Genomic DNA, 24,718 nt, shown 5'->3' on the forward strand with positions numbered 1-24,718 from the left:
AATACTTTTCTTTTGTAACTCCAGGTTTTGTTTCGCAAAGGCCGATTTAGTTTCATTACCACATTCAGCCTGGGCCGCCAGCGCATGAGGAAATTGCGAAGGGACCGTTATGACAAATAGTTAAAAAGTTTAAGATCCACTGCTCTAAGAAGTGAAGAAAAGAAAATCCATGAACGTACGTATCCGGTGATGTTTTCACAACCCCTGCCGTTTCGTTGCTTTTCGAACAGACAAAATGCTACATGTGATTAATATGTGATGGGCGAGACTTAGTGGGGATTTTTTCCAACGAAACAGATACCGGTTTTGGCCAACGCAATAATTGTCGCCTTTGTGCAAATTTACTTGGTGATGATTTTTTTGGAAGAGGATTGTCAATGACATTGGGTTGCTTAAATGGGCCGTCGGATGAAAAAGGTTAAGAACCACTGATTTAAATTAGTGATGCACCGAACCCCCCTCAAAAGGTTCGGGCCGAAACCGAATATTCAAAATTGCATTGTGTCGTAGATGCAAGTGAACTGGTTTATGACACTGCAAAGTCACTTTCACAATGTAGCCTAAGCTTTGCTTAATTTCTATTTTGCAAACAATGTGGCTCATATTTCTTAGTCAATTCATGATGTTTTATATTGGCGATAATGACAGTTTTAGTATTAATTTTATACAATCAAAACAAATCAAAAGTTCGGTTTCAGGCGAATGTTAAAAAAATGTTCGGGCCGAAACCGAAACATGGGAAAACAGCATATTCGGCCGAAATGTTTCGGCCAACCAAAACTTCGTTGCGTCACTAATTTATAGCAATTTCCGTAGTGTACAACACTAGAAAACGCCACGACTGTTTTTTATTAGCTGTAACTACTGCAAATTGCTTTATAAGCAGTACGATAACATTATGGGTGCTTGGCGAGCCTGAAATAATATTTTTACATTTTGCGCGCGTGCTTTTTAATTTTATTTTCCGCTGGATGTCACTGTACAGCAGCTTTCTCATGCCGGAAGGTTTGTTGTTGCCGGTGATTTCCTTTTAAGGGCACAATGCCTGAGGTTTGTTTACTTTCTTGAGGACGTTACCTAATGCAGTCATTAATGAACATTTGCAAATCTTTAATTAGTCCACAAATAGCTTTTGCACGAGGAAAAAGTTTTAAGTAATGTGTAACTTATAATAGTGTGCCATAATGGTGTTGCAGTTATACCAGAATTTTAGCAGGAAGAAAGCATTTGTTTTGACAAATATAATGTTAAAGGTTGAAATATTTGCGACTTATTCTATTTTTTAAAAGTACTAATTATTTTATTTAAAAAAATCCTAAACTGTTGTTGCTCACTTCGTTTTTTAATCCTGTTACAACAAGTATGAATGTAATATTGTTAGGCTTAAAAAATACCTTTATTTTTAACTTGTTAACCTATGCAGGTGAAATAAGAATTTCTTAATCGACCAGAAACTTTTATACAACCATGTCTGAAGGTCTCACTGCATACTTTTCATCAGTGTCAAGCAACATGAAAGTAATAAAGCTTTGAATGATTTTGTGTAAACTTGATGAAACAAATATGATTTTGTGAATTGTCTTGATAATGTGTAAAACTTGCATGAAAAAGATCTATTAAATATTATTTACTGCACACCAAACTCATTATCATTTTTGTTGCAGATAAAGAAGAATCAACAGCATATTCAAATGATCTTATCTAGCAAAAAGGTTCAATTTGAGATTGTAGATGTGTCTAAAGATCCTGAAACTTTGCAAAAAATGAGGAAATTATCAGGCAACACAACAGCTTTACCACCCCAGCTCTTCAAAGGAGATAAATATTTGGGTGTAAGAATTACATTTTTTGCTAGAAATTTGTGTGCGATACTTCTATGAGTTGTTTACAGTGAACCCTGTTTACAGCGAACCATGTACTATCTTCCCTGTATGGGTTACTGCACAAACTGGTTTTAAATTAAAAAGTATAGCAAACAGTAATGAAAAATTGGATAGGAGAATTATGCTACTAAGTTAAACCATTTTAAATTTACAGGATTATGAAGCATTTTTTGAAGCTGTGGAGTCAGAAACACTAGACACATTTATCGAAGGATAATGTCTGTGCTGCACTGACATTTATATGTCACAACATGATATGTTTTCCATTTTGCATATCATTTTGTAATTGCTGCTTTATCATGATGTGCACCATCAGCAAAGACTTGCATTAATGCAGTAACTATAAGTGTTGAGTGTTTGTTGTAAAAATATGTTTAAAAGTTGTTCAAAGATTGTTTAAAATTTGTTGAAAAGATTGTGTTAACAAAAACATATTGTCGATTAAATGTAAATATATGTACATGACTTTAAGTACATCTGAATTCAATTAACAATTTAACCTGGTTACATAAAGCATAAACTTCCCAAAGTTTCGTGCAATGTAACTTAGAAATGTTATGCTTAAACTTTAAAGCATTGCTTCCATTGTGTTGTATTGAATTAACTCTACAAAACATTTATTGTAGGCCTATTGATGTTTTTCCTCATAGCTGCTGCATACACTGCACATTTTAAAAACTGTGTAAATAATTTGTATTTAGAAAACTGTCCATGGTTTGATATGCAACATGGCAATTACAATCTTTCAGCTGTGCAATGTGCAATGTTGAAGCTTTGAATGTGATTTACTTTGTGTGTAAATGAATTATTTTAATAAAACTGTTAAATAACATCTTAGCAAACATACACGAAATAGTGTCAGCATCCACTACTGCTCTGGCGAATTTTGACAAGTGGGGATTTCAGTTTAATAAAGTGAAAAACCTAAGGCACAGATTAAAGTCAGTTAGGTTGATATGCTTAAACTGACCCATTACTTGTTAAGATGTTAGTCAAAATGGGCCATCTCTTAAAATAATGTGTAAACTGCATCCAAGTATACCACTGAAGGATGATTATTGTGTTTCATATTATAGTCCACAATTTTAACAAAATTTTGTGTTTAAGCCATTGCTATTTTTTATTAACTGCAGCCCTGTCAGGACTAACCCCACAAAAAGGATTAACATTTAAAATATAACATGATAATGTACCTCAAACACCTGGATTAATTTTGCAGTATCTCAATCACTCCGTTTGAGACTTGTGAAACCAAATGTAGAACTATGCAGAGAATGAACAGTGTACATGGTTGCACTGCATGAGCTTTGTCACGTTTAGACTAAGTAATGAATAATGCATCACGTGTTTCACTAACAAACAATCGCCCTGTGTTGGCATGAGTTTGTATGATTCGTTCGCAACAAAACATTTGACAACAAGTCAAAGAAACAAAGAATTTTTCCAAACAACGTTAAAGTGTAAAACAAAGTCGCCAACTTACAGTCAGTGACTGGGAAATGTCGGCCACAGACTTTTCGACAGTCGAATTCTAAATATCCAAGCAAAAACGCTGGACATTTTATTCGCAGCCGAACTGGGAAAATATATTAAGTAGTTACGATAATTAGTTTAAAAATTCAGTGACGGCTGAGACTGCAGATCGTGGCAAAAATGTCAAAACGGGTTTATGGTGTTGTGCAAAGTTTGTAAGTCCTTCCAAAGAAAAACATAAATATGTTGGGTTTATTAACAGCAGAGGTATGGTATTAACTATTAAGGCACGATTTTCATTAAGAAAAAACTATCATCTAACAAAAATGCAAACATCCTCAAAGTCTAGGATGTTTACAATTAACATGTACAACCATCATGCCAAAATGTGCCTAAAACTCTTGACTGTTTTTTCTGTAATACACAGTAGTAACGCAAATTTTGTAGGACCCTACGCTGGTGTACAAGTTATTATGCCCAAAACTTTGCAGTGCATTTAATGAATGTTTTACCAAGTTTGGAAACTTTTTCGTGTCAAGTATACACAGCAAAATCATACCCGAACTATTGTTGTTTTGAATGGTCTGTTTAAGACAGGGGTGGGTGAAACACCAGCCTCCTTAGAGCCTGTTGGGCGGCAGGTATGGTGTCTCAAGGGAATGGATAGATTGATAACACAAGATTCTTCTCCGATAGGACGCGACCACAATGGCCTTGCAGGTGCGGCGTGCGTTAGTGTGATCCACTCAAGTTGCTCACGATTAACCCGTTGATAGAGTCTCACTGCTTTACTTATTTCGTCTGGGTTGTTGCCGAAACTAGTTTGTTCAAGATCTGTGCTTGCAATTAAACCTTGGAAGATTTCACACCTTATCTCCTGCAAACGTCGTCGTATGCCTTCAGCCAGATATTGATCTCGATAACTAGTGAATTCGACTAAAGAGATTCCTTCCTCCAAAGAACAAGGCTTGAACTTCAAATCAAACTCTCTATGGTTAGAATTCCAAACAAAGGTTGGAACTGCGTTCTGAACCACAGTTAAACGATTTATCTCACGCTTAGCTTCAGTAGAAAGTTGCAATGTGTTATTGCGTACACGATTTATTTGTTCCTCTTCTTCTTCACGGTTCCTGGAATGTCTGTTCTGTCTGGAACAATTAGAAAGTCTTGCAAATCTGATGCTTCTACGTCGGAATGAGCCTCTTAAACTCGATCGATTCATCACTACCTCAAATATTAGGCACACACAGAGTTGATTAACACTCTGTATTCTTGATTATTTGCTTTAAGCGATATCGTTGATTAGCTCTTGGCCAGCTAATCACAGCAGTGAGATAAAACCAAATTTAGCATCCACAAATAGAAACAGCGAAAACATCAAAGTCCACGCTTATATAACAATGCGAAACATGGGCCGGTGTACGGATACTTTTTCTCAATTTATTTATATTATTTATTTTAAGGTAGCCATGTAATTTATAGTGCCATAGCGCCTTTTAGTGAACATCATATGCTTTTTCATAGGGTGGAAACGACGCGTTCTAACACGAAACACTCTGCGGAAACATTGCAAATATCGACGGAAACATGTGTCACAATGGAACAAACACTATGTTTACTGTTAGATCTTTCTGGAACCCGAAAAATGGCTAGAAATAGCTTATGACTACCATAGAAACGGAAATATAAACATTAGTCTTTCCAGAATTGAGGGTAAACGTACTGCGAAACACTATTGCGAAATAGCATGCAATAGTTTTCATAAACATTGCGCAATAATGTTGCAACAACCGTTACAAAAGCTCCCCCCTAAAATGCTTGCACAATGTGTTTGAATGAAAAACACATTTTATCCATATTAATGTTCGTTAGCGACAAGCGACAAGAGATATTGGTCAATAGATGGGGGTAGGCGCTGTCACGTGGGGAGTTATACGTTGGGAAAAATATGCACAATTCAAGATGGAAAATGAACACAACAATTATATATCTTGTCAATAAGGGTATGACTCTTCAGCTCTTAGATTAAATATCATTAGGAAAAACGATTAACATTGTGAAAACAAGGGCGAAAGTAAAGAATATATATGTGAGTTTAGACTGGCGACAAAAAATTGACAAAATTGCACACAAGAATGTTTTATCGATTATAATGCGGCTTAATAGCTTTGATATATATTTATTTGTTTATTATTTTTTTTTTTTTTTTTTTTTTTAGATTTATGAGTATATGCGTTTCTTGTATAAATATTTACTTTTTCATTCATGTAAAAAGGAACGGCGGAATAATGCGATGCAAATATCATATGACAAAGTAATGTGTGCTATTGTATTCTCCACAAGTTTCGAATTTTGAATTTTTAACCTTATTTGCAAAACATTGATTATATATTTTTGTAGTGGAGACACAATAAGGGGTTTCTGCACTTGAATGAGAAAGGAGGAAACAAAGAAATATTTATATATACACAAAGAAATTGTCATGCAGAAACAAGGTTAGTAATATCTTCACGGATTAGATATATATATTGGTTTCCCTAAGCAAAATTTGTTTGACTATTTTAGCATAATGACAAACGTGAAACATTAAAGTTACTGTGTTGTGTTATAATATGCCAAACGGCTAGAGTTAAATTTCGTTCAGGCTTATCTGAATGTGTGAAATGTTTAATATAGTATAGTGTAACATATGCTGTTCGCTCAGCAACTAGTCTGGGAACAGTATTTCAGGCTTCTGGTTCTGTGTTAATCGCTGCCTGAGACTGTGCATTTGTGTCGTCATCATTGTTTTGTTGTTGATGACGTAAATTCCAGCGGCGTTGTAATTCTGCCACTGCCTGGTTGATCTTTGGTCTTGCTATTGGATGAATACGTTGAAAAAGATGCTTTAATGTCAACAGGGACAAGGCTATTCCCCAGAACAAAGCTTGGATAACGAGGAAGGAGAGGAATGCATTTGCAGCAGGACTGGTCACAGAAGATAAAAGGGTGATGAAAGCTGACTTGAGAAGATTTTGCGGTAGAACCTTGTCATCAATTCCCCCTTCTGTGGAAAGGTTAGTTTGTGAGTCGAAGAAAACATTCATTCGTTCGTTGTTTAGTTGAGTGCTTGAGAGGACGGCTAGAACGTCCGATAATGCGCGATTTTCGCTAGGTATATATTTGAGAAGCTGGGCCGCTTCAACGAAATCATAAGATTGAAAAGATTCATTTATCATCTTGATAATAGGAGAAAGTAGTTGGATATTGGTTTCGACTCTTGCAAGAGTATAATTGACGAATAAGTAATAAGTATTATGAACTTTGAAAGTGAACATTCGGTTGGGCCGAAATGTTTCCTTGTAAACTAGGTCTGGGAAAACATTACTCTGGTCATAAAGTTGGTAGGTCTTTTCGTCGTTGTTCACGTGGCCATCATGAACTTTTACGAAAAGAGGCCTTGTAGCATAGTAATTGCTATTCTTTATTCGCAGACTTCGCAACAAACGCATTTTTGATGTAGTACAAGCGGTCTCTAAGAGTATGTCGCCGTGCGTTATCGCTGCTGTGGGCTTCCCTTTCAAGTAGGATAATATCTGGCTTGGGGAAATGTGTACACTGGCCCCAGCCAGTAATGCCGTTATTTGTGTAGACTGGCATTGAAAGTATAAGATATCTGACAGCTGTCTTCTAAATTCGTCGTTTACAGTATCTATTATGTTATTTAGGAAACCCAATACGGGTGAGACGTCGAAAGAGACGTTGGAATTCTTCTTTAGAGGTTGGATCTTCGATTTTAAACAATGGTGTGCCTGTATGACGTAACCATGTAAGGCACAGATAGAATCACGAGGCAAACATTTTGTACGTTTACATTTGTCCCAGTGATGGATGGAGAACGCAAGTGCAGGTATTTGAAGCCTGATTGGCACATGTTGCTTGGAATAATGAATTTTCATAGACGTATTCATAATATATTTAATCTGAGGACAATCCAAGTTTGCCGGTGGCGACCAAACATAGCGTTTGAAACCGACAGTGCATTGTCCAGAATGTATATCGCATCCAGACATCGGCTGAAAGGGAGTTGTTATACGATTTTGGATAGGATCGTATAGGAGATCAAATCTTGTTAGAACTGCATTTAGAATAGTTGCTTTGGTGGTCACAGGCCACTTGTATTCTGGTATATACTTGTTTGACGTCTTGAAAACTTGTTGACCGTGTTTTCGCAGAGCACCGGCACCCGGGGCTTGGAGGGTTTTATTCCATTGCACACAGTCATGAGCTGACGGCGGAGAGATGTAACGGACAGATTGATCATGGGTCCTGGACCCGAAAAAGTAGTAAGTGCAGACTCCGTCAGTTTGAAGTAATTCACACGTAATAGCAGGAATGTGACGTAGATGATTATCGGGTTTAAAGACCTTGACAGCACATGTCTCAACGAAATGTGCATCATGGTGGACACAGGGTTGCGGTCGTTGAATATCATACTTGTTGATGGTTTGATGGTGGGAACATACATTCATATCGTAGACTAGGGATGGGTTTACGCATTGCACAACTGAAAACAATATGTATATACATATGTACAATTTGTTGAACCGTAGAAGACTAATCAGATTCAACAAGGTAGTCGTCATATCTGCTTGGGCGCTGTGTATGCCGTCTTGGGCGAGCTGGGGCTGCTTGGGCTTCATTGGGTAAGACTTCAACGCTTGTGTCTGTCTGACTTTCCTCTGATTGCTCAGGTAGCTGGTCTGCGGTTTGGAAGTCTCGTTCTGGATGAGTGATTTCGCTTTGTGGTTCTGCCCAGTCGAGTTCTGGATGACTGATTTCATCGTTAGATTCTGCCAAATCGGGTTCTGGATGACTGATTTCGTCGTGAGATTGTGCCAAATCGAGATTCGGTTGGCTGATTTCCGTTGTTGGAGTTTGATTGTCATAGACTGGAGAGATGTTGTCATCTGTAAGCGGTTGCGGGAGATCAAAGGGGCAGGATGGCGTTTCTTGTTCCGGACTGGAGTGGGAGATCGTCTCATTTTCGGTGAGTGGTTGGTCTGTCTGTTCTTCTGTCTCTAAAGAAGTTGGGTTATTGTTATCTAACTGCTGTTGCTCATTAGTCGCTTTAGTGCAGCTTGTTAGTGGCTGAGCTAGAGAATCTGGCGATTCTAAAAAATCTGGAACAAAATCAAGTAAACGCTCTGCAGGTTTCAAACGATTTAAAGAAACAACGTAAGGTTTGCCGTGACGCATTATTGTATAGTATTTAGCTCTGCGTTGCAAGACCTGAAAGGGGCCGGTATAGGCACCGTCTAAAGGAGCTTTTCTAGCATCTGTTCGCATAAACACATGGCTGCAACTGTATAGTCGCGGGTCCATGAAGGTCTCTTGGTTGTGAGGGAGCCGTGTTGGTGTATACTTGAATTGGTTGAAATATCTTCTTTGTGCTTGCAGAAATTCACCCGAAGGAGAGGCACTAGATGGATCAGGAGGATTTATACAAGTTCCAGGCAACCTCATTTGTTGTCCCCACATGATTTCGGAGCTGGATGCCCCCAAGTCGTCATTGTGTGTTGCGTTTAATGCCAGGACGGCTAAAGGTAGGGCGTAGTACCAATCACCTTTTTCTGTTAGGCTGCGTAAGGCACGTTTTATGTTTCTATTCTTTCTCTCGACTGCGCCATTCGCGTTGGCGCAGTAAGCTGACGTAGTGAAATGTTGAATATTCAAGAATTTCATGGCCTGTTGCCATTCCTCATTAGTGAACGAGGAGCCTCTGTCTGATGATAGATAGGAAGGTGTCCCATAAACACTCACGTAATTGTATAGAAACGCATTTATTATGGTAGAAGTTTTAGCATCTTTTAATGGTACCGCCACAATATGTCTTGTGAACCGGTCAACCATGACCAATATGTGACAATGGCCGTTAGAATCATTCAACTTTCCAATTAGATCAATGTTAATGTGCTGGCCTTTCTGACTTACGGGAGGATAATGTACAAAGGGCGTCTTCACATGACGAATTACTTTAGTACGCTGGCAAACCTGGCATGAACGTGACCACGTGACTACATCGCGTTTTAATCCCGGCCAGACAAACCGTTTAGCCACTAATTTGACTGTTGGTTTTACTCCAGGATGGCTCAAGTTGTGGATCAAGTCATAGGCGAGCTTCCTGTAACCTGGCGGAAGAAGAGGGCGAGGAGACCCTGGAATGCTCTCATCACAAATAAGCTTGAGGTTGCTGTTTGGTAAGTTGTGTAATTTTAAGTTTAAAGAATGTTCAGTTGAATTGCAAAAGGCTTGCAAGTCACTGTCATTGGCCTGAGCCTTAGCTATCGTCTCATAGTCTAGCTTGTTTGCATGGTGGTAAATAGCATTAATACTCGACCTTGATAAGCAATCAGCTACTGTATTTTTAGCGCCTGGCAAATATTCAATGTCAGAAGTGAACTCAGAAATAAAAGCAAGAGCACGAGCTTGTCGTCTGTTAGCGATATCCCTTCCTGTTACTATAGCAGAACATAAGGGGCGATGGTCGGTGTAAATCTTGAAATTGCATCCTTCTAAGTAGTGCCTAAAATGTTTGAGTGCATTTACTATTGCCAAAAGCTCCCGGTCGAATGTACTGTACTTTTTTTCAGTTTTTGAGAACGTTTTGGAAAAGAAAGCTAAAGGCTGCACCTTTCCTTCAAAAGATTGATGCAACACTGCACCCATGGCCTCATCCGAAGCATCTGTGGTAAGTGAGAGTTGAGCTTTTGCGTTAGGAAAAGCTAATTCAGTTTGTTGGATAAGAAGTTCTTTTGCTCGTTCAAATGCTTTTTGTGCCTCTGGTGGCCAATTGACTCTGCTATTGTTCCGTCTGTTGCCTTTTAATAGGTCATATATGGGAGCTAACACGCCTGATATGTTAGGTAAATGTGCCGCATAAAAGTTTATCATTCCACAAAACCGACGGACTTGTTTAACTGTAGTTGGTCTTTGAAAATCCGTTATAGCTTGTACCTTTGATGGGACAGGTCTGATCCCAGTTGGCGCTATGAGGTGGCCCAGGAATGTTAACTGCGCACGGCCAAATTGGCATTTTGCAGGGTTTATGTACAAGCCAAAATCACTGAGGCGCTGGAAAACCTGTTTAAGATGCTCTAAATGTTCTTCCTCATTCTTTGAGTAGATTAATAAATCGTCAACATATCCAGTTACATTAGTTAAACCTTCCAGAGCCATATCGAGTAATTGGGACATGAAACTCGCGCTATTCACTAAACCCATCGGTAACCTCTGGTACACGAAACAACCAACAGGGGTCCGAATTGCTGTTCTGGGTTGATGTTCCTCCGCGATTTTAATCTGATAAAAAGCTTCCTTCAAATCGATTTTACTGAATATTTTGCATCCATGTAGAGCAATAAATGATTGACTTAGGCGAGGCATTGGATATTTTGTCTTTTCCGTGCAGCTGTTCAAGACACGGGCATCTGAGACAATTCGCAAATCATCTGTGCCTTTTTTAGCCACTAAATGGACGGGCATCCCGAATTGAGACTGCGCTCGGCGGATAATTCCTCGTCTACACATATCTTCAAGTTGCTTCTTCATGCGCTCAAAATATTCCGGGCGGACTCGCCTAGCCTTTTGTACTGCTGGCATCCGGTGAAGCGGAATTCTGGCCACTATCGGATGCTTGGGCTCACGGTTATAATTTGGGACAGCAGTTATCTCGGGAAATTTCGCTAACAGGTCAGTATAGTTTTTGTTGTGCAGGACTGGGGCTTGAAGCAGCAATTGGTTGTCTTTTGGGCTTATGCTAACCTGCTTTCCAGTAGTGTTGCATTTCAAAAACCCGCCTTGTGGATTCAAACTTAGATTTTGTGCCTGTAAAAAGTCAAAACCTAAAATAGGATAGGAGATTTCAACTTGATCAAATTCTACTTCAACAGGACCAAAACCAATATCGACCGTCTGTAATGACTTTCCAAAACACTGTATAGGCTGACCAGATACTGTAGTATATTTGCTCATCTCCTTTTGTGGTTTCAGACCTGCTTTGGCTGGGATAAAGCTTCCTGCGCTGCCGCTGTCAATCAAAAACTCCGTATTAGAAAGCACATCTTTGACACGAGGTAAGTTCTTGTCTATTGTTTGAATAGCATTCAGAGTTTGTCTTGGTATTGCAATCTGTAACCCTTCATGATATTTTGGGCATGGAGGACCATAACATTTGAAAGCTTTGTCCTTGTAGCGTTCATGTATGTAGCAAAGGTTTGGCGGATTAGGATTTTGACGTCCAGGGCGGTATTCCTGGTTCGCTTGAGTGAATTGAGGGTTTCTTTCATGCTGTGGACGAGTGTCTGTTGGAATGTATTCTGGCCTTTGCTGCTGTTTAGGGGGTCCCCAGAAACGCGGTTGATTGAATTGTTGGTTTCGCTGGAATTGCTGCTGGTTGTAATAGTTTTGACGGCTATAATTTCCTTGAAAACGCGGTGGAAATTGATTGTTTTGTTGAAAATTTGGTCGTCTATTGTCATTTTGAAATCGCTGGTTTGAGTAGCGTTGCTGACGGAAAGGTTGCTGTCCCCTGGACATATGTGTTAAGACTTCATCTAATTTTGCTGAAAGTTGTGTTACTTCAGAGTTTTGTCCATCTTGTGTTGGCTTATTATCGCTGAAATCGCCGGCAACATAACGGTCATAGTATTTTGCCATGTCCATAAGAGTGTCAAATTTCGTAGCTCTTATTAGCGGTCTGACATGAGTGGGAAGTAGATTTAAGAATGTGTTTTCCACTAGTTCTTTTATGGTTGGGTCATCTGACACTTTTCTGGGACAAACAGATAATAATTTTTGTAGCAACTCAAAGGCTGATTCATTGTTGGGGTCGAAAGTTATATCATTCATTAACTGGATCCAAGAAGATTTTCCACCACTTTGCAGCTGTGAAATCATTAAGTCTTTAATTGAATCATAAGGTTTCTCAGAGTCTGAGGCTTGAACAATAGCAGAACGAAACTTGTCTGTCTGTTTGTCATTGAAACTGGTTATCAACAGCGAAAAGCGTGCGTTATCATCTATGACCTTGTTTGTGTCAAAGAAGTTATCTAAAACCTTGAAGTAAGTTTTAATATCTTTTTTATGAGACCATAATGGTGGGATTTTCAACACAGACATACGCATTGTGTCTAATTCTTGATGTAGAATGTTAGTAGACATATTAGTAACTGGAACAACAAATTTTGCAGAACCGCATAATGCTGGTCCGCTTAAATTCTGAGATGCGCGGTCAGACTGTGTTGGTGCTATGTCGTCACTAGTTAAGTCATTTCCTGACAGCTGTTGTTGTTGACTTGCTTCAAAAATACTGGCAGATTCATCAGACGTACTGGCGTTTGCCATGTTAGATTTGCTTCGAGTATTATACACGTGGGCTAACTTTTTATGTTCAGGCGTTGATTTGCCCTTTGATTTGGCCTTTGAACCCTTACCTAGCGTGACTGAGCGAACTATTTTTGACAGTGTGAATGTTGTGTTTTTAACTTAGTGTGGGAAAACGTTTTAGTCCCTATAGAGACGGCTGAAACCAGACCAAACCAATATATATAATAGCAACAAATGTTAGTAATGCAGAACAGAAAAACGTTTCCGGCTTAGACAAAGCCGCTCTTGTGAAACGTGAAATTAAATGTAATCAGAAAACACACAGGCTGTATTGCATGCACTATGTGATTGTTTACTTGACACAAGTTCCTTTACTTTAAGATTTATAATTGAATTGGAATGAATATATATGCACAAAAAATTATTGCTTGAACAAAGCTTCAATCAAAATCAATTTTATCACACAACGTTTAATATGTCTGAAAATCGTTAGGATTCAAGTGCAGAAAATGATGCGCACACTTACTTAAGCAAGGGTTATGAAATCCGATGACGCGAATGCGTAGATGTGAATGGATTGTACCAGGTATTCCAGATGCTCTGGAACTTCGTCTTCCGTTTCCCACGATGACTCAGCAGCGTGGTAGATGACCAAAACGTCGGCTTGCTCGGGAAACGAGCTTGGCAAGTTCGAACCTCTGGGATAGGGGCACCAGTTTGAAACACCAGCCTCCTTAGAGCCTGTTGGGCGGCAGGTATGGTGTCTCAAGGGAATGGATAGATTGATAACACAAGATTCTTCTCCGATAGGACGCGACCACAATGGCCTTGCAGGTGCGGCGTGCGTTAGTGTGATCCACTCAAGTTGCTCACGATTAACCCGTTGATAGAGTCTCACTGCTTTACTTATTTCGTCTGGGTTGTTGCCGAAACTAGTTTGTTCAAGATCTGTGCTTGCAATTAAACCTTGGAAGATTTCACACCTTATCTCCTGCAAACGTCGTCGTATGCCTTCAGCCAGATATTGATCTCGATAACTAGTGAATTCGACTAAAGAGATTCCTTCCTCCAAAGAACAAGGCTTGAACTTCAAATCAAACTCTCTATGGTTAGAATTCCAAACAAAGGTTGGAACTGCGTTCTGAACCACAGTTAAACGATTTATCTCACGCTTAGCTTCAGTAGAAAGTTGCAATGTGTTATTGCGTACACGATTTATTTGTTCCTCTTCTTCTTCACGGTTCCTGGAATGTCTGTTCTGTCTGGAACAATTAGAAAGTCTTGCAAATCTGATGCTTCTACGTCGGAATGAGCCTCTTAAACTCGATCGATTCATCACTACCTCAAATATTAGGCACACACAGAGTTGATTAACACTCTGTATTCTTGATTATTTGCTTTAAGCGATATCGTTGATTAGCTCTTGGCCAGCTAATCACAGCAGTGAGATAAAACCAAATTTAGCATCCACAAATAGAAACAGCGAAAACATCAAAGTCCACGCTTATATAACAATGCGAAACATGGGCCGGTGTACGGATACTTTTTCTCAATTTATTTATATTATTTATTTTAAGGTAGCCATGTAATTTATAGTGCCATAGCGCCTTTTAGTGAACATCATATGCTTTTTCATAGGGTGGAAACGACGCGTTCTAACACGAAACACTCTGCGGAAACATTGCAAATATCGACGGAAACATGTGTCACAATGGAACAAACACTATGTTTACTGTTAGATCTTTCTGGAACCCGAAAAATGGCTAGAAATAGCTTATGACTACCATAGAAACGGAAATATAAACATTAGTCTTTCCAGAATTGAGGGTAAACGTACTGCGAAACACTATTGCGAAATAGCATGCAATAGTTTTCATAAACATTGCGCAATAATGTTGCAACAACCGTTACATGGGCAACCTTTTTTACTGTGGGGCCAATTACAATTGTCAAAAATAGATCGCGGGCCGCACCTGTGTATAACACAAGGTGATTTTACTTCGTTGCTTACCAAATATGCTTAAATATAAGTATAATTCGCATTTGATTCTATCCACATTTTGCCAGGTCGCAGAAAACTAGCATCGGTCGCATTAATCTGCTGAAAAATATATAATAGTTCGTCTCGTTTGCCGGTACATTTGAAAAAAAGCGTCTCTGCGGGCCGCACAACCTTTTATGAAGGGCCGCATTTGGCCCGCGGGCCGCAGGTTGCCCACCCTTGGTTTAAGACATATCAGTATAAAAAGGCGACATGCAAAAGAAAAATAATGATACAAATAAGCCCCAAGCAAAAGTATAATATATTTAATATGGAAAGCAGAGAATTAACTTTGTACGTATTTTAGCACCGGTGTCGTGGAACCGGAATTCGGGCCGGGTCCAAGCTTACGTGTGAATAAAAACGGGCTTGTTTCCGGAATGCGTTGTGCTATAGGCCACATCTGTGACGCAATTTTCCCTTGATAAAACTAACCATTTGGCCTCCTGCCGTTTAGGCCTATATGAAAATAATCAGGTTCGGGCCAAGTTCAGACTCCAATTTAGGGACCGATTACAACTCCAAGTCACCGCTATGATGGGTCTTTTATGTTTAATTTCGGGTTCGGGCTTTGTTCGGTTTAGCTTTAAAGCAGTTTTCCATTTTGACAGATAACTATTGTATAGAATATAAGCTTATCCGTACACAGCAATGCAGTATTTTCCAGTTTATGCAATGTTAAAAACATTGGTTTGTTGAATATTGTACAACTTGGAAATCGTTATAAAGTTCCATTGCTACGTTCCATTTTTTCTTGCCCGAGTGAAAATTTCCGTCCTAATTTCAGGACAGTATTTAAGTTAAACTTTCTTACAATGTTAGCAGGTGCGTTGCATACTAATTCAGTTTTGGCAAGGGAAAAGTGTGTGGCTTTTTCAGCCAAACAGAAGTAAGTTTGCTGTCAAATACCATGTTATGCCCAGTGGTGAGGTTCAAATTTTTTTGTTAGCCGGTTCTATATCACTAAAGTCATATTTTTCAGCCGATTCTGTTACAAAAAGTCATATTTCCATTGACAGTAACCAGTAAAGCTAACCGGTTCGCTGATCTCATAAAATTTCGTGATACGGTTCTATAAAACCGGTGCGAACCGATTGAATCCCACCCCTGGTTATGCCCATAAAATACTTGAAGGGGAAATACTTTTTCTCATTAACAGAAAAAAAGTAAATACAATAAAGCCAACCGTAAAGACTTTTATGTTTTAATTTTTTTTATGGTAGCCTATAAACTTTTGTGAGCAAATTAACTTGGAAAATGTCATTAAATTGTTAGACAGATCTGCTCTCAAAAACAGTTTGTTTGTGATTATAAAATATAGACATAACATATTTTTTATTTTAAAAATGTGCCCGACTTTCATAAGGAGACAAAATTTTGACTCACTGCTGATCGATCGAGTGTTTGTATGACTAAAATTTGTTTCCTTTTTATGACAGGATATTTTAGGTAATAAACATGTTTATTTGTGAGATGTCCATAGTCAAAGAGCATAGTTCTGTCCAAGAAGAAAAGTACATCAGTATTTAAAATGTTAAATTAAATAAAGGTATTTAAATCGTTTACAGCATGGGTGTCCAAAGTGCGGCCCGCGGGCCAAATGCGGCCCCGGCGGCATTTCACGTGACCCGAGGCTGTTTTTTTCAAATTGTGTTGCGTATATAACGCCATAGTTTGGATTACGTTTGGGGGTTTTGGCGACTTGCCACTTCACGCAAAAGCTTTCTATGGAACCCTATATTCACCGGTAAAAAGGAAGTGTAGCCTACATGATGCTGACGCAACAAAATCCCACAAATTTCTTAAATCCCTTATATTTGTGTTCTGATTCTAAAAAAATACGTTGGCCCGCGGGCGTCTTCACCTAGTAAAAATTGGCCCTCATCAAAAAAAGTTTGGACACCCCTGGTTTACAGAAACATTGTAGCCTACAAGCCGTGCATCGAACCTGACTTATTCAGTTAAGACTGAACAATTATGACTAAAACCAACATTAAAGTTTCCTCAAAAACCCAAACTTTTAGCACGAAATAGCAAAATATCAAACCAAAATGTGTCAAAAATTAAAACAATTTTAAACAGACAAATTACAATATCCAGACAGAAGCTCAACACTAATTATGTGTTAACTCTCGTAAAATAAGTTATATGTTTTAATATGCAGTATAATTCTAGAAGTTTTAAACATTTAAAATATTCTTTTCGTAAAAAGTTAAGCTTCTATTTGACACCTTTGTATTTGTGTGACCAATGCTGGCGCTGATTGCCAAATGACGGCATGCGGCGCAAAAAATTAGTTAAAAACGTACTACAAGCAAACAACGCCAAATACGTGAAGCTTTAATATAAAGGGCAACCACGCTGCACTTTTTCGCAAATCAAGTTAATTACAGTCATGTCACGCGCTCTCGTTTTAGTCCATTTTGCCAGGAACCAGTAATAACGAAACGCTATACACGCATATTTATATTTGGCCAAATGCAGTCACGCTTTTTTGTCAGACGAAGCACAGTTGTTGGTGGTGTACTTGTCATTTATGCACTTCAACAAGATGCAACTTGCACATATGACTAACAGCCAACTGCATTCGAGGCTAGTAGTAATAGCCAATAGTGTATTAAAATCTGAAAATAATGACAAACTGTGATCAAAGATGGATTCTTTATTGAAAATTTTTGGTTCGATTCCTACCCAGTTTACATTTGCAGTTTTTTGAAACTTAATGTGTAATAGTACTATTAGAAACTCATGCTTGTTAAAGTTGTTTTTCTGAGCTTCAGCTTACACATTTGGGGACGTGTTTGGCAAAACAGTTTATCTCCTTAATGTCGTTGTTTTGTTTCACCAAGCCTTTTGTATAATCTGCTTGACTGTAATGTATGACTGTCATGTTAATTAAATGAGTTGAAATTCAATTTTCAGCAAGTTTTGTTCGATTTGTTTTCTTTTGGTGTGATGATGCGAGTTTAAAAACGTGTGCTTCGTTTACGTCAGATTTTAAGGATCAAATATTCAGGTATTTTTTTAGGTTGGGCCCCCAGAAGATGTTTGTTGGCACTGTGCGTATACATATTAAGTGTATTGGTATCGGACTGTTTTAGCTTTCGTAGGGGGATAAAATTGTTGGTACTATATGCTGATGAGGCAAAAGGGTGAAAGGAGATTTAATATTACACATGAGAGAGTAACAAGTAAAAACAGTGGAGTTGTCGATCGAAATAGGTTTATTTGCGTGTCAACTATAACTGAAAACCCCACATATTTTTCACCATTGTCTAATAGGGTTAATCACAGATTATGTTTAGTAGAGCCACTCTCCTGTGTGATTTTATTTTTTTTAGTTTGACGGGCACGTGTAATGGTTGAAATCTTAAACATGGCGGATCATCCAAAAACACAAGTGAAGCCTGATGAAAATGAGGAACCAAGCACAGCTTACCAGACCAGCATTCACGTAAGTAGACTACAGCAGGGGTCCGCAAATACTTTTTGAGGCGACCCTAAAAAAATTGCTCTAAATTCTCGCGACCCAAGCATTTTGTTAGCATGTAAATTTGTGGAAAATACTAAACAACTAAATGTCAATATTAAGACTAGTATTATGCTATTGTCAGTTGATATTTTCACATAAAACAGTAGGTAAACGAACGTATTTATTCTAACAAATGAGAACCGCATGCTTGCACAGGTGCGCCTAATTTATTACATTGTTGCATAGACTGTATGTAACAGTTACATAGTCATACGTAACAAGGTAAAAGTTTATTAAAAGATTGGAAAAAGCCGAAGTTCATTAATGCTGTAGATGCGATGCTTATATTCATGGGAAATTTCAAATATTTCGCGACCCAAACTGAAAGGCTTTGCGACCCAAATTTGGGTCGCGACCCGCTATTTGCGGACCCCTGGACTACAGTATACAACTGCAATAATACATCTCATTTCGGGATAGGTATAGTTTTCAGACGCCATAGTCGTTGCCCCAGGCGTAAATTTTACTTTTGTCTTATTGGTATTGGAATTTCGTGTATGTCTATTTGTGTACGACAATGACCTTACAATGCCCCTTATTTTGCAGGTTGGTGATGTAAATTACCACTACTATACTCCGAGTATAAGTAAAACGACAAACTCAACAACCAACGAAGAATGTGAAACACTCTGTAAGCGCAAGTAGAAGGTAGCATTACGGCATGCATGTCAAATGTACTCTCGTTAACAAAAGTTAGGAACAAGATATATGTTTTAACTGGTGTATGGTTTGTACTACATAGGCGGTGTGTTTGCATCAACCAGAAAAACACATCAATTAAATTATATAAAAAATCTTACTACACTGACACACACGCTTGCGTTCAAATTAAGAATGATATAATTACAGGTAATACTCTGCGCAAAACTAACGAAGAGTTACTGGACGAGTTGGAAACGGAATATGTCCCACTTAACATCATCGTTTCGAACAACCAACAGATGTATGGTTCCGTCGACAATTGCAACCAGGTTGACGTTGAAGACAAATCACAAATCCTAAAAGTAGAAGACTTGTTTCAGCACGCAAAAGATTACGCGGAAAAAGTTTCTTATCGTAAAAGAGATCCTCAAGCACAAAAAAAGTTTGTGGAAAGGCATGGAAATATTGTAGGCGTCACTGGAATGGCGGGAATAGGCAAATCAGCTGTGGCGATGAAATACTTAAAAGTGGCATTGGGTCAGCGTAACCAACTGGCCTTCTACGTTAGAATGAAAGACTTTGCGAATTTAGATCAGTCAATTAGTGTCACAAGGTTTCTCCTAAAAACCGTACGTGATTGGGATGACACGAAAACAGATAAAAGGATTTTGTCATGGCTAAGCAGCCTTAAGGATGTGCACGTGATTATTGATGGCCTGGATGAGGCTTGTCTTCCAACGTTGGAAACGTTCGGAGGAATTTTAAATTTAGGTGATGAAGGAACTCCCGAGGTCATTATGAAGAATCTTATCCGAGGAGACGTACTTCCGTTGGCAAAGAAAATTATTTTCTCGAGGCCGCAAACCTATCAGCATTTTAATCGGGAAACAAAACCGTTGTTTACGGTTAAAATCACCGGTCTTAATGAAGAGTCACAGCAGAAAATGTGTCAACAAATTGTACGGAAAAAGATTGAACGTGGAGAAATGAGCACAGAGGAGGGGGATAATATAATTTCAAGGTTTCCATTTAGCACAAAGCTATCTTTTATGCCCATATTTTGCCAACCGATAGTCAAATACTTGCATAAGAATAAATCTGGAACAGAAACCTTCTCCAGTTTGTGTCTTTTTCTTTTCGAAACATGGCAGAAATATGAGAACAGCGACGGCCTTTGCGAACAGGTTAAAGATTTTTGCACCCTAGCATTCCATCGTCTCCGAGACAACAAGTCACAATTTCATCTGAATAAAGTCAAATCTTTGGCCACAATGAGCCTATTTGTTAAATCAAGCATGCATCGGTCGAATCAAGTGTTCATCTTTGCTCACGAAATCTGGCGTGACTTTTTTGCGTCGTTGTACCTGATGCACCTCGCTTCTGACGACGAATTTGATGTGGAGTTTCAAGACTTCACTTGCGACAATCGAGAACTGGTGCGAAAGTTGTGTTTTGGCATTGCTTCTAAAGATGAAGACTTGTGCCTCCTGGTTTCAACCTTTACTTCAAGTGCGAAAAAGAAAGCTCTTCTATGGAATAAATGCGACAGTTTGTTGTGCGATCTTCGGAGTAATATAGTCTGTGGCAACCCATTACGTCTACAGGATTTTTGGGATTCTTCGTATTACGACTTTCGGTCACGTGAAAACGATTCCAGATTGTTTCATCTTTGTGGTCTTGCATTGGAGTCCCAAGACCCGAGTCTAACTTCCTCTATTGCATATGGTTTGCCTGAAGAAATTCTCATTGGCCGGGAAGTCTTTCCTCATGACATAGAAAGCCTATGTCACGTGCTTGCATGCAGACAAAATCAACCAATCCATATTAACGTGGGCGATTTTACGGAACCCGTTACATTTTATGGCAACGCACTGGAAACTTTTCTTTCGGGCGTTTTTCCACATAAGGTTCGGTTTGCCTAAAATGTAGCAGTAAGATAAAACAGCATGTAATTTGAAAACCCGATTGTGTTTGCTTACTTTCATGAACACATTATTAAATGTCCACAATGAGTATGGTTAAAGAAACGCGTAGTTATTTAGATTTACGCATGTAATAAGTGTGCTTTACGCTTGTAACATGATTTAAGCATTTCTTCCAACCTTCAAAGACATAAAACATATGTTCTTTATGTTGTAGATCAAAAAACTTCATTTGAAAGATGCCCAACTGCGTGGAAACAGGGTGGTCCTGGTTGATCAAATTGCTGAAAAACTTTGTGACATTGACGAGTTAATGCTTCGTAACTGCGATCAACTGTCAACTGATGATGTCACTTCCCTCGTTGGAAACATGCACCTTCGCACAAGTCCGGTACGCAGCGACCACATGGAGTAGTTTCAGCGATATACATGTTAGTTTTATGTTAACGCGGCGATTCAATTTTCTCTTAGATGCAGTTGTTCGATCTATCAAACAACATTTTAAATGACGCTTCGATGGATCTCATCTCAAATAACATCGACAACATTGAAAGACTGGAGTTAATAAGATGCGGAATAGTCACAAGTCAAGTCACACCGCTGGCAAAAAACATAGCGAAGCGACCGACCCCGGTAATTTTGCCGTGTACTGGTGTTTGAATGTGAAGTCTGATCTTTTGCAACAAAAATGTATAATTTTAAAATATGATAATTGTCTGAACAATTGTTTTGCAGCTGAAATGGTTGGAGTTGGATGAGAATCGTGACATAGGTGTTGAGGGAATCAAATCCTTGTCTGTTTGTTTAAACAACGTTGGAGGTCTTGCCTTGATTGACTGTAACATGTGCGCTGGCAGTGTACAACATGTGACCACGACAATTACCAAGCCTGTGAGCGATTGTTTTAAAGTGTAACGACTTTCAGTGCCCTGGTTCAGTTTTGTTGCCAATCAATGTGCACTAGCGCAAAACAGTTGTGTGCAGTGCTGCCATACGAGTCTTATTTATACTTACAGATGACTTCGTTATTATTGGACCGCAATCCCTTTGGCGACCAAGGGGTTATATTTATCTCTTTATGCGTTGAATACATCAACGTTCTGTCAATGAGCAAGTGTAACATCGTTAATGTGGGACCGCTTGCTGTGGGAATTGAAAGACGGAAAGTGCCTGTAAGTTTGGGACTCATTTTTCAATTTTTATGTTTAAAGATAAAAATGTATTTACTTTGTTTAAAGATGGAAATTTTGGACCTCCATGGAAATGAGATTGGCAGTAATGGTGCTTGTGATCTTGCACAATGTACAGGCAATATCAGACGTTTATGGATCAATGACTGTGGAATAGAAGAAATGACAACTCTAACTGAAGCAATTGCTGGTTTGAAAACATCTGTAAGTTCCCTACTTAACAGTATTAGGGTCACTTTTGGTACCGTGCAATATTTGAGCCCAATCGATTTCGTTTCAGATGAAACTGTTGCACATTGGAGACAATCATCTCACAGCTAAACAGAAAAGAGAAATCAGTCTTCGTCTTCGACACACTGTGTCAAATTTGTATGGAGTGACGGAAGATAGTGATGTGCCTAGCACGTGTGGTGCCGGTAAAAACTTTCAATAACACTTCAAACTTTTGCAACAAACGAGCACTAACTGTAATTTTCAGCTTATCACATTTTTCCACCTGGAATTAACCGACTACAACTACATCAATAGTTGCTAACCACAAGGAGGTCCCCATAAAGCAGTGGTTCTCAAACTTTTTTACTATTTTTGTCAAAACGGTCCCTTTGCCATTATTTCGAGGGTTCGCGGTCCTTAAGCCTGAATGTGTATTTCAAAAAAACGAAGGTTGATTGCAGGATTTTAGCTAGTTATGCAAAATTGCGCATAACAGTGATCCGAAGACAGCATCTGACATCACAGACAGGACAAAAAACTTTCCGACTGTGCGCGAACAATTGCATTTTTCTTAGTAGTTTTCTAATAAAGGCTAATGTTTAGCAATAGAAACAGTCGAATTTTAATTCTACTTTGATTTAAACTTATTCAGTGCCACAAACTGACGCCAAACATGATTATAGAATTACTTCAACCTTTTCGCGGTCCCCCCAAAATTGCCTTACAGACCCATAAAGAACCGCGGATCCCAGTTTGAGAACCGTTGCCATAAACAAACATAAATCAATTCCGACGCTTTTTACTTAAACTTCCGGTGTGACAGTTAGATTGTATGCATTGTTACGTGCACTTTTTACAGAAAGATTCTTAAAGTGTGCTTGAAAATGTTTCTGTTTTCACTCGTTATGCATTGGTGTTAAAAACGCACGCTTCATTAACATTTCGTGCCATGCGTGCAAATTAAAAACTCCAAATAAGTAAGCACAAAGTTTAGAAGTCTGCTCATGACGCGTGCAGAGGCAAAGCTTACGGATACACTTTGTCACATTGTCCATGCAACAATAAGCACACATGCATTTTACTTTTGTTAGTGTGTTTTTGCATTACAGGTTTACAGATTTCATTCAGGTTTGCTGCATTTAAACGTTATGTGCTTTTTTATCAATTTTCCAACAATATGTGTGTAAACTTGTTACATTTCTGAAGCGTTGTAAGTTTTACAGCATGTCTGAATGTCAGGGCAAAGTTTTTGTTTTTCTTTGTTCTTTCAGGAAATATTTCTTTTCTTAATAGAAATCATATCATTCCCTTCGATGCTCTGGACGCCATGGAGTATTTTTCAAGTTTTCGTCCTGACACAGATTTTTTTTCACGGGGTTCGAACCCAGGACCCTCCCGGGGACGAATCCCGATCAGGTTTTTTATGTCGTATATGGGTCAGGCGCGCCGGACCATTCGTCCAACTTCCTGCCCTCGAAACAAGATTTATCTTATTTTATTTATTATATATTTTTTTATTGCGATAACTAAGACACGAAAAAAGGCAGATACATGAAAGTACAAATGAACAAACAGACAAACGCTAAGTATTTAGCGGCATTCAGAGGCTAGACCACTTAACTAAGCACTCTACACGTTTTTTTTTCTTTTAGTAGCAATAATTAGTTCGGACTGTTTCATTACTTTTAAAGCGTTAATAAATCTGTTTACAGTAGGTTTGTTTTGTGCATATTTACATTGGTATATTACAAAACGGGCACATAGAAAAGTACAATTTAACAATGGTGTAACAGAACTGTACGTATGGGTTCCAAATAAACATAACGCTACATTCGGTTTAATATTCAGTAATAGTTTGCGAGAGATCCAAGAAGTAACATTTTCCCAATATAGAGCGACAACTTTTCAAGCGTAAAACAAATGAAAAATGGTTTCAGGGAAACTTTGGCAGAAAACACACTTTTCTGAAGTTACTATGCCAAAATTGTAAAGTTTATTATTTGCTATTACCGCTCTTAAGTTTAATTTGATTTGAAACGCCGTTAATTTTGTTTCTAAGGTACAGTTATACGTGTTCCTGTACACCTTCCTCCAATTGGGCTTTTCTGTACTAATCCCTATGTCGGTTTCCCATTTTTTCTGTTCTTGTGTTGGCGGTTCTGATGTGTGATCTTTTACGAAGGCTTAAGTTTCTTTAACTGTGCCGCGCAGGGCTATGGTATGCAACCAAGTTGGTTCAGTTTCAGTGGGTACTCTGTTGGTTTGTCGGTCGTTTGTATCCCAATTGGCTGGGATTGCGGCGATTAATTTGATAAAATTGGTGAAATCTTGATTTGTTGCCTCAAAGTCGTATGTACAGTAATCACCATCATTGTTAAGTAGGTCAAGGTGGCTGTAAATACCAGCGCGAATTAGGGGTGGCATGTAAAAGGGTTTTAGGCGTGATCGGACTTCTT

General features: G+C 38.7%; 5 protein-coding genes across 7 annotated transcripts; 3 read left to right on the plus strand and 2 right to left on the minus strand.

The window, feature by feature from the left end:
- Positions 1-1,013: 1,013 nt before the first annotated feature.
- On the plus strand, positions 1,014-2,715 carry LOC145225355 (SH3 domain-binding glutamic acid-rich-like protein 3). The gene is made up of 4 exons (XM_080092042.1): positions 1,014-1,050; positions 1,424-1,518; positions 1,665-1,832; positions 2,038-2,715. The coding sequence occupies exons 2-4, from the start codon at positions 1,468-1,470 to the stop codon at positions 2,098-2,100; spliced, it is 282 nt and encodes a 93-aa protein (XP_079948168.1). The 5' UTR covers positions 1,014-1,050; positions 1,424-1,467; the 3' UTR covers positions 2,101-2,715.
- A 1,248-nt stretch (positions 2,716-3,963) lies between these two features.
- LOC145223273 (uncharacterized) lies at positions 3,964-14,658 on the plus strand. 3 transcript variants are annotated; one of them, XR_013859434.1, is made up of 5 exons: positions 3,964-4,076; positions 5,757-5,851; positions 6,257-6,412; positions 6,830-7,000; positions 7,064-7,199. XR_013859434.1 is itself a non-coding variant. In XM_080089668.1 (5 exons), the coding sequence occupies exons 1-5, from the start codon at positions 4,065-4,067 to the stop codon at positions 7,158-7,160; spliced, it is 450 nt and encodes a 149-aa protein (XP_079945794.1). In that variant the 5' UTR covers positions 3,964-4,064; the 3' UTR covers positions 7,161-7,199. The 3 variants fall into 3 exon arrangements, 2 of the variants coding, with proteins under 2 accessions (XP_079945794.1, XP_079945795.1); XM_080089668.1 differs by having other exon boundaries at positions 6,830-6,919; XM_080089669.1 differs by lacking the exons at positions 6,830-7,000; positions 7,064-7,199 and adding an exon at positions 14,361-14,658.
- Positions 7,885-13,250, minus strand: LOC145223271 (uncharacterized). Its single transcript, XM_080089665.1, has one exon. The coding sequence runs from the start codon at positions 12,738-12,740 to the stop codon at positions 7,953-7,955; it is 4,788 nt and encodes a 1,595-aa protein (XP_079945791.1). The 5' UTR covers positions 12,741-13,250; the 3' UTR covers positions 7,885-7,952.
- On the minus strand, positions 8,362-14,367 carry LOC145223272 (uncharacterized). Its single transcript, XM_080089667.1, has 2 exons — positions 13,249-14,367; positions 8,362-8,416 (listed from the first exon to the last, which is right to left on the minus strand). Exon 1 carries the CDS (start codon positions 14,056-14,058, stop codon positions 13,249-13,251), a length of 810 nt encoding a protein of 269 aa, XP_079945793.1. The 5' UTR covers positions 14,059-14,367; the 3' UTR covers positions 8,362-8,416.
- A 3,481-nt stretch (positions 14,659-18,139) lies between the features above and the next one.
- On the plus strand, positions 18,140-22,814 carry LOC145223491 (NACHT, LRR and PYD domains-containing protein 7-like). Its single transcript, XM_080089904.1, has 9 exons — positions 18,140-18,217; positions 18,842-18,926; positions 19,145-20,844; positions 21,077-21,250; positions 21,331-21,492; positions 21,595-21,750; positions 21,876-22,031; positions 22,098-22,253; positions 22,330-22,814. The coding sequence occupies exons 1-9, from the start codon at positions 18,140-18,142 to the stop codon at positions 22,480-22,482; spliced, it is 2,820 nt and encodes a 939-aa protein (XP_079946030.1). The 3' UTR covers positions 22,483-22,814.
- The last annotated feature ends 1,904 nt before the right edge of the window (positions 22,815-24,718 follow it).

The sequence above is a fragment of the Phallusia mammillata genome, chromosome 4 (assembly GCF_965637545.1).
Source record: "Phallusia mammillata chromosome 4, kaPhaMamm4.hap1.1, whole genome shotgun sequence".
NCBI lineage: Eukaryota > Metazoa > Chordata > Ascidiacea > Phlebobranchia > Ascidiidae > Phallusia > Phallusia mammillata.

Coding starts and splice junctions, on each gene's coding strand:
- LOC145225355 (XM_080092042.1), top strand. CDS start 1,468: ATGTCTGAAGGTCTCACTGCATACTTTTCATCAGTGTCAAGCAACATG. Junction 1,519..1,664: donor CAGTGTCAAGCAACATGAAA/GTAATAAAGCTT, acceptor TTTTTGTTGCAG/ATAAAGAAGAATCAACAGCA. Junction 1,833..2,037: donor AAGGAGATAAATATTTGGGT/GTAAGAATTACA, acceptor TTAAATTTACAG/GATTATGAAGCATTTTTTGA.
- LOC145223273 (XM_080089668.1), top strand. Junction 5,852..6,256: donor AATTGTCATGCAGAAACAAG/GTTAGTAATATC, acceptor TAATGTCAACAG/GGACAAGGCTATTCCCCAGA. Junction 6,413..6,829: donor ATTCCCCCTTCTGTGGAAAG/GTTAGTTTGTGA, acceptor CTTTATTCGCAG/ACTTCGCAACAAACGCATTT.
- LOC145223271 (XM_080089665.1), bottom strand. CDS start 12,740: ATGGCAAACGCCAGTACGTCTGATGAATCTGCCAGTATTTTTGAAGCA.
- LOC145223272 (XM_080089667.1), bottom strand. CDS start 14,058: ATGAATCGATCGAGTTTAAGAGGCTCATTCCGACGTAGAAGCATCAGA.
- LOC145223491 (XM_080089904.1), top strand. CDS start 18,140: ATGGCGGATCATCCAAAAACACAAGTGAAGCCTGATGAAAATGAGGAA. Junction 21,251..21,330: donor TGCACCTTCGCACAAGTCCG/GTACGCAGCGAC, acceptor ATTTTCTCTTAG/ATGCAGTTGTTCGATCTATC. Junction 22,032..22,097: donor TTGAAAGACGGAAAGTGCCT/GTAAGTTTGGGA, acceptor CTTTGTTTAAAG/ATGGAAATTTTGGACCTCCA.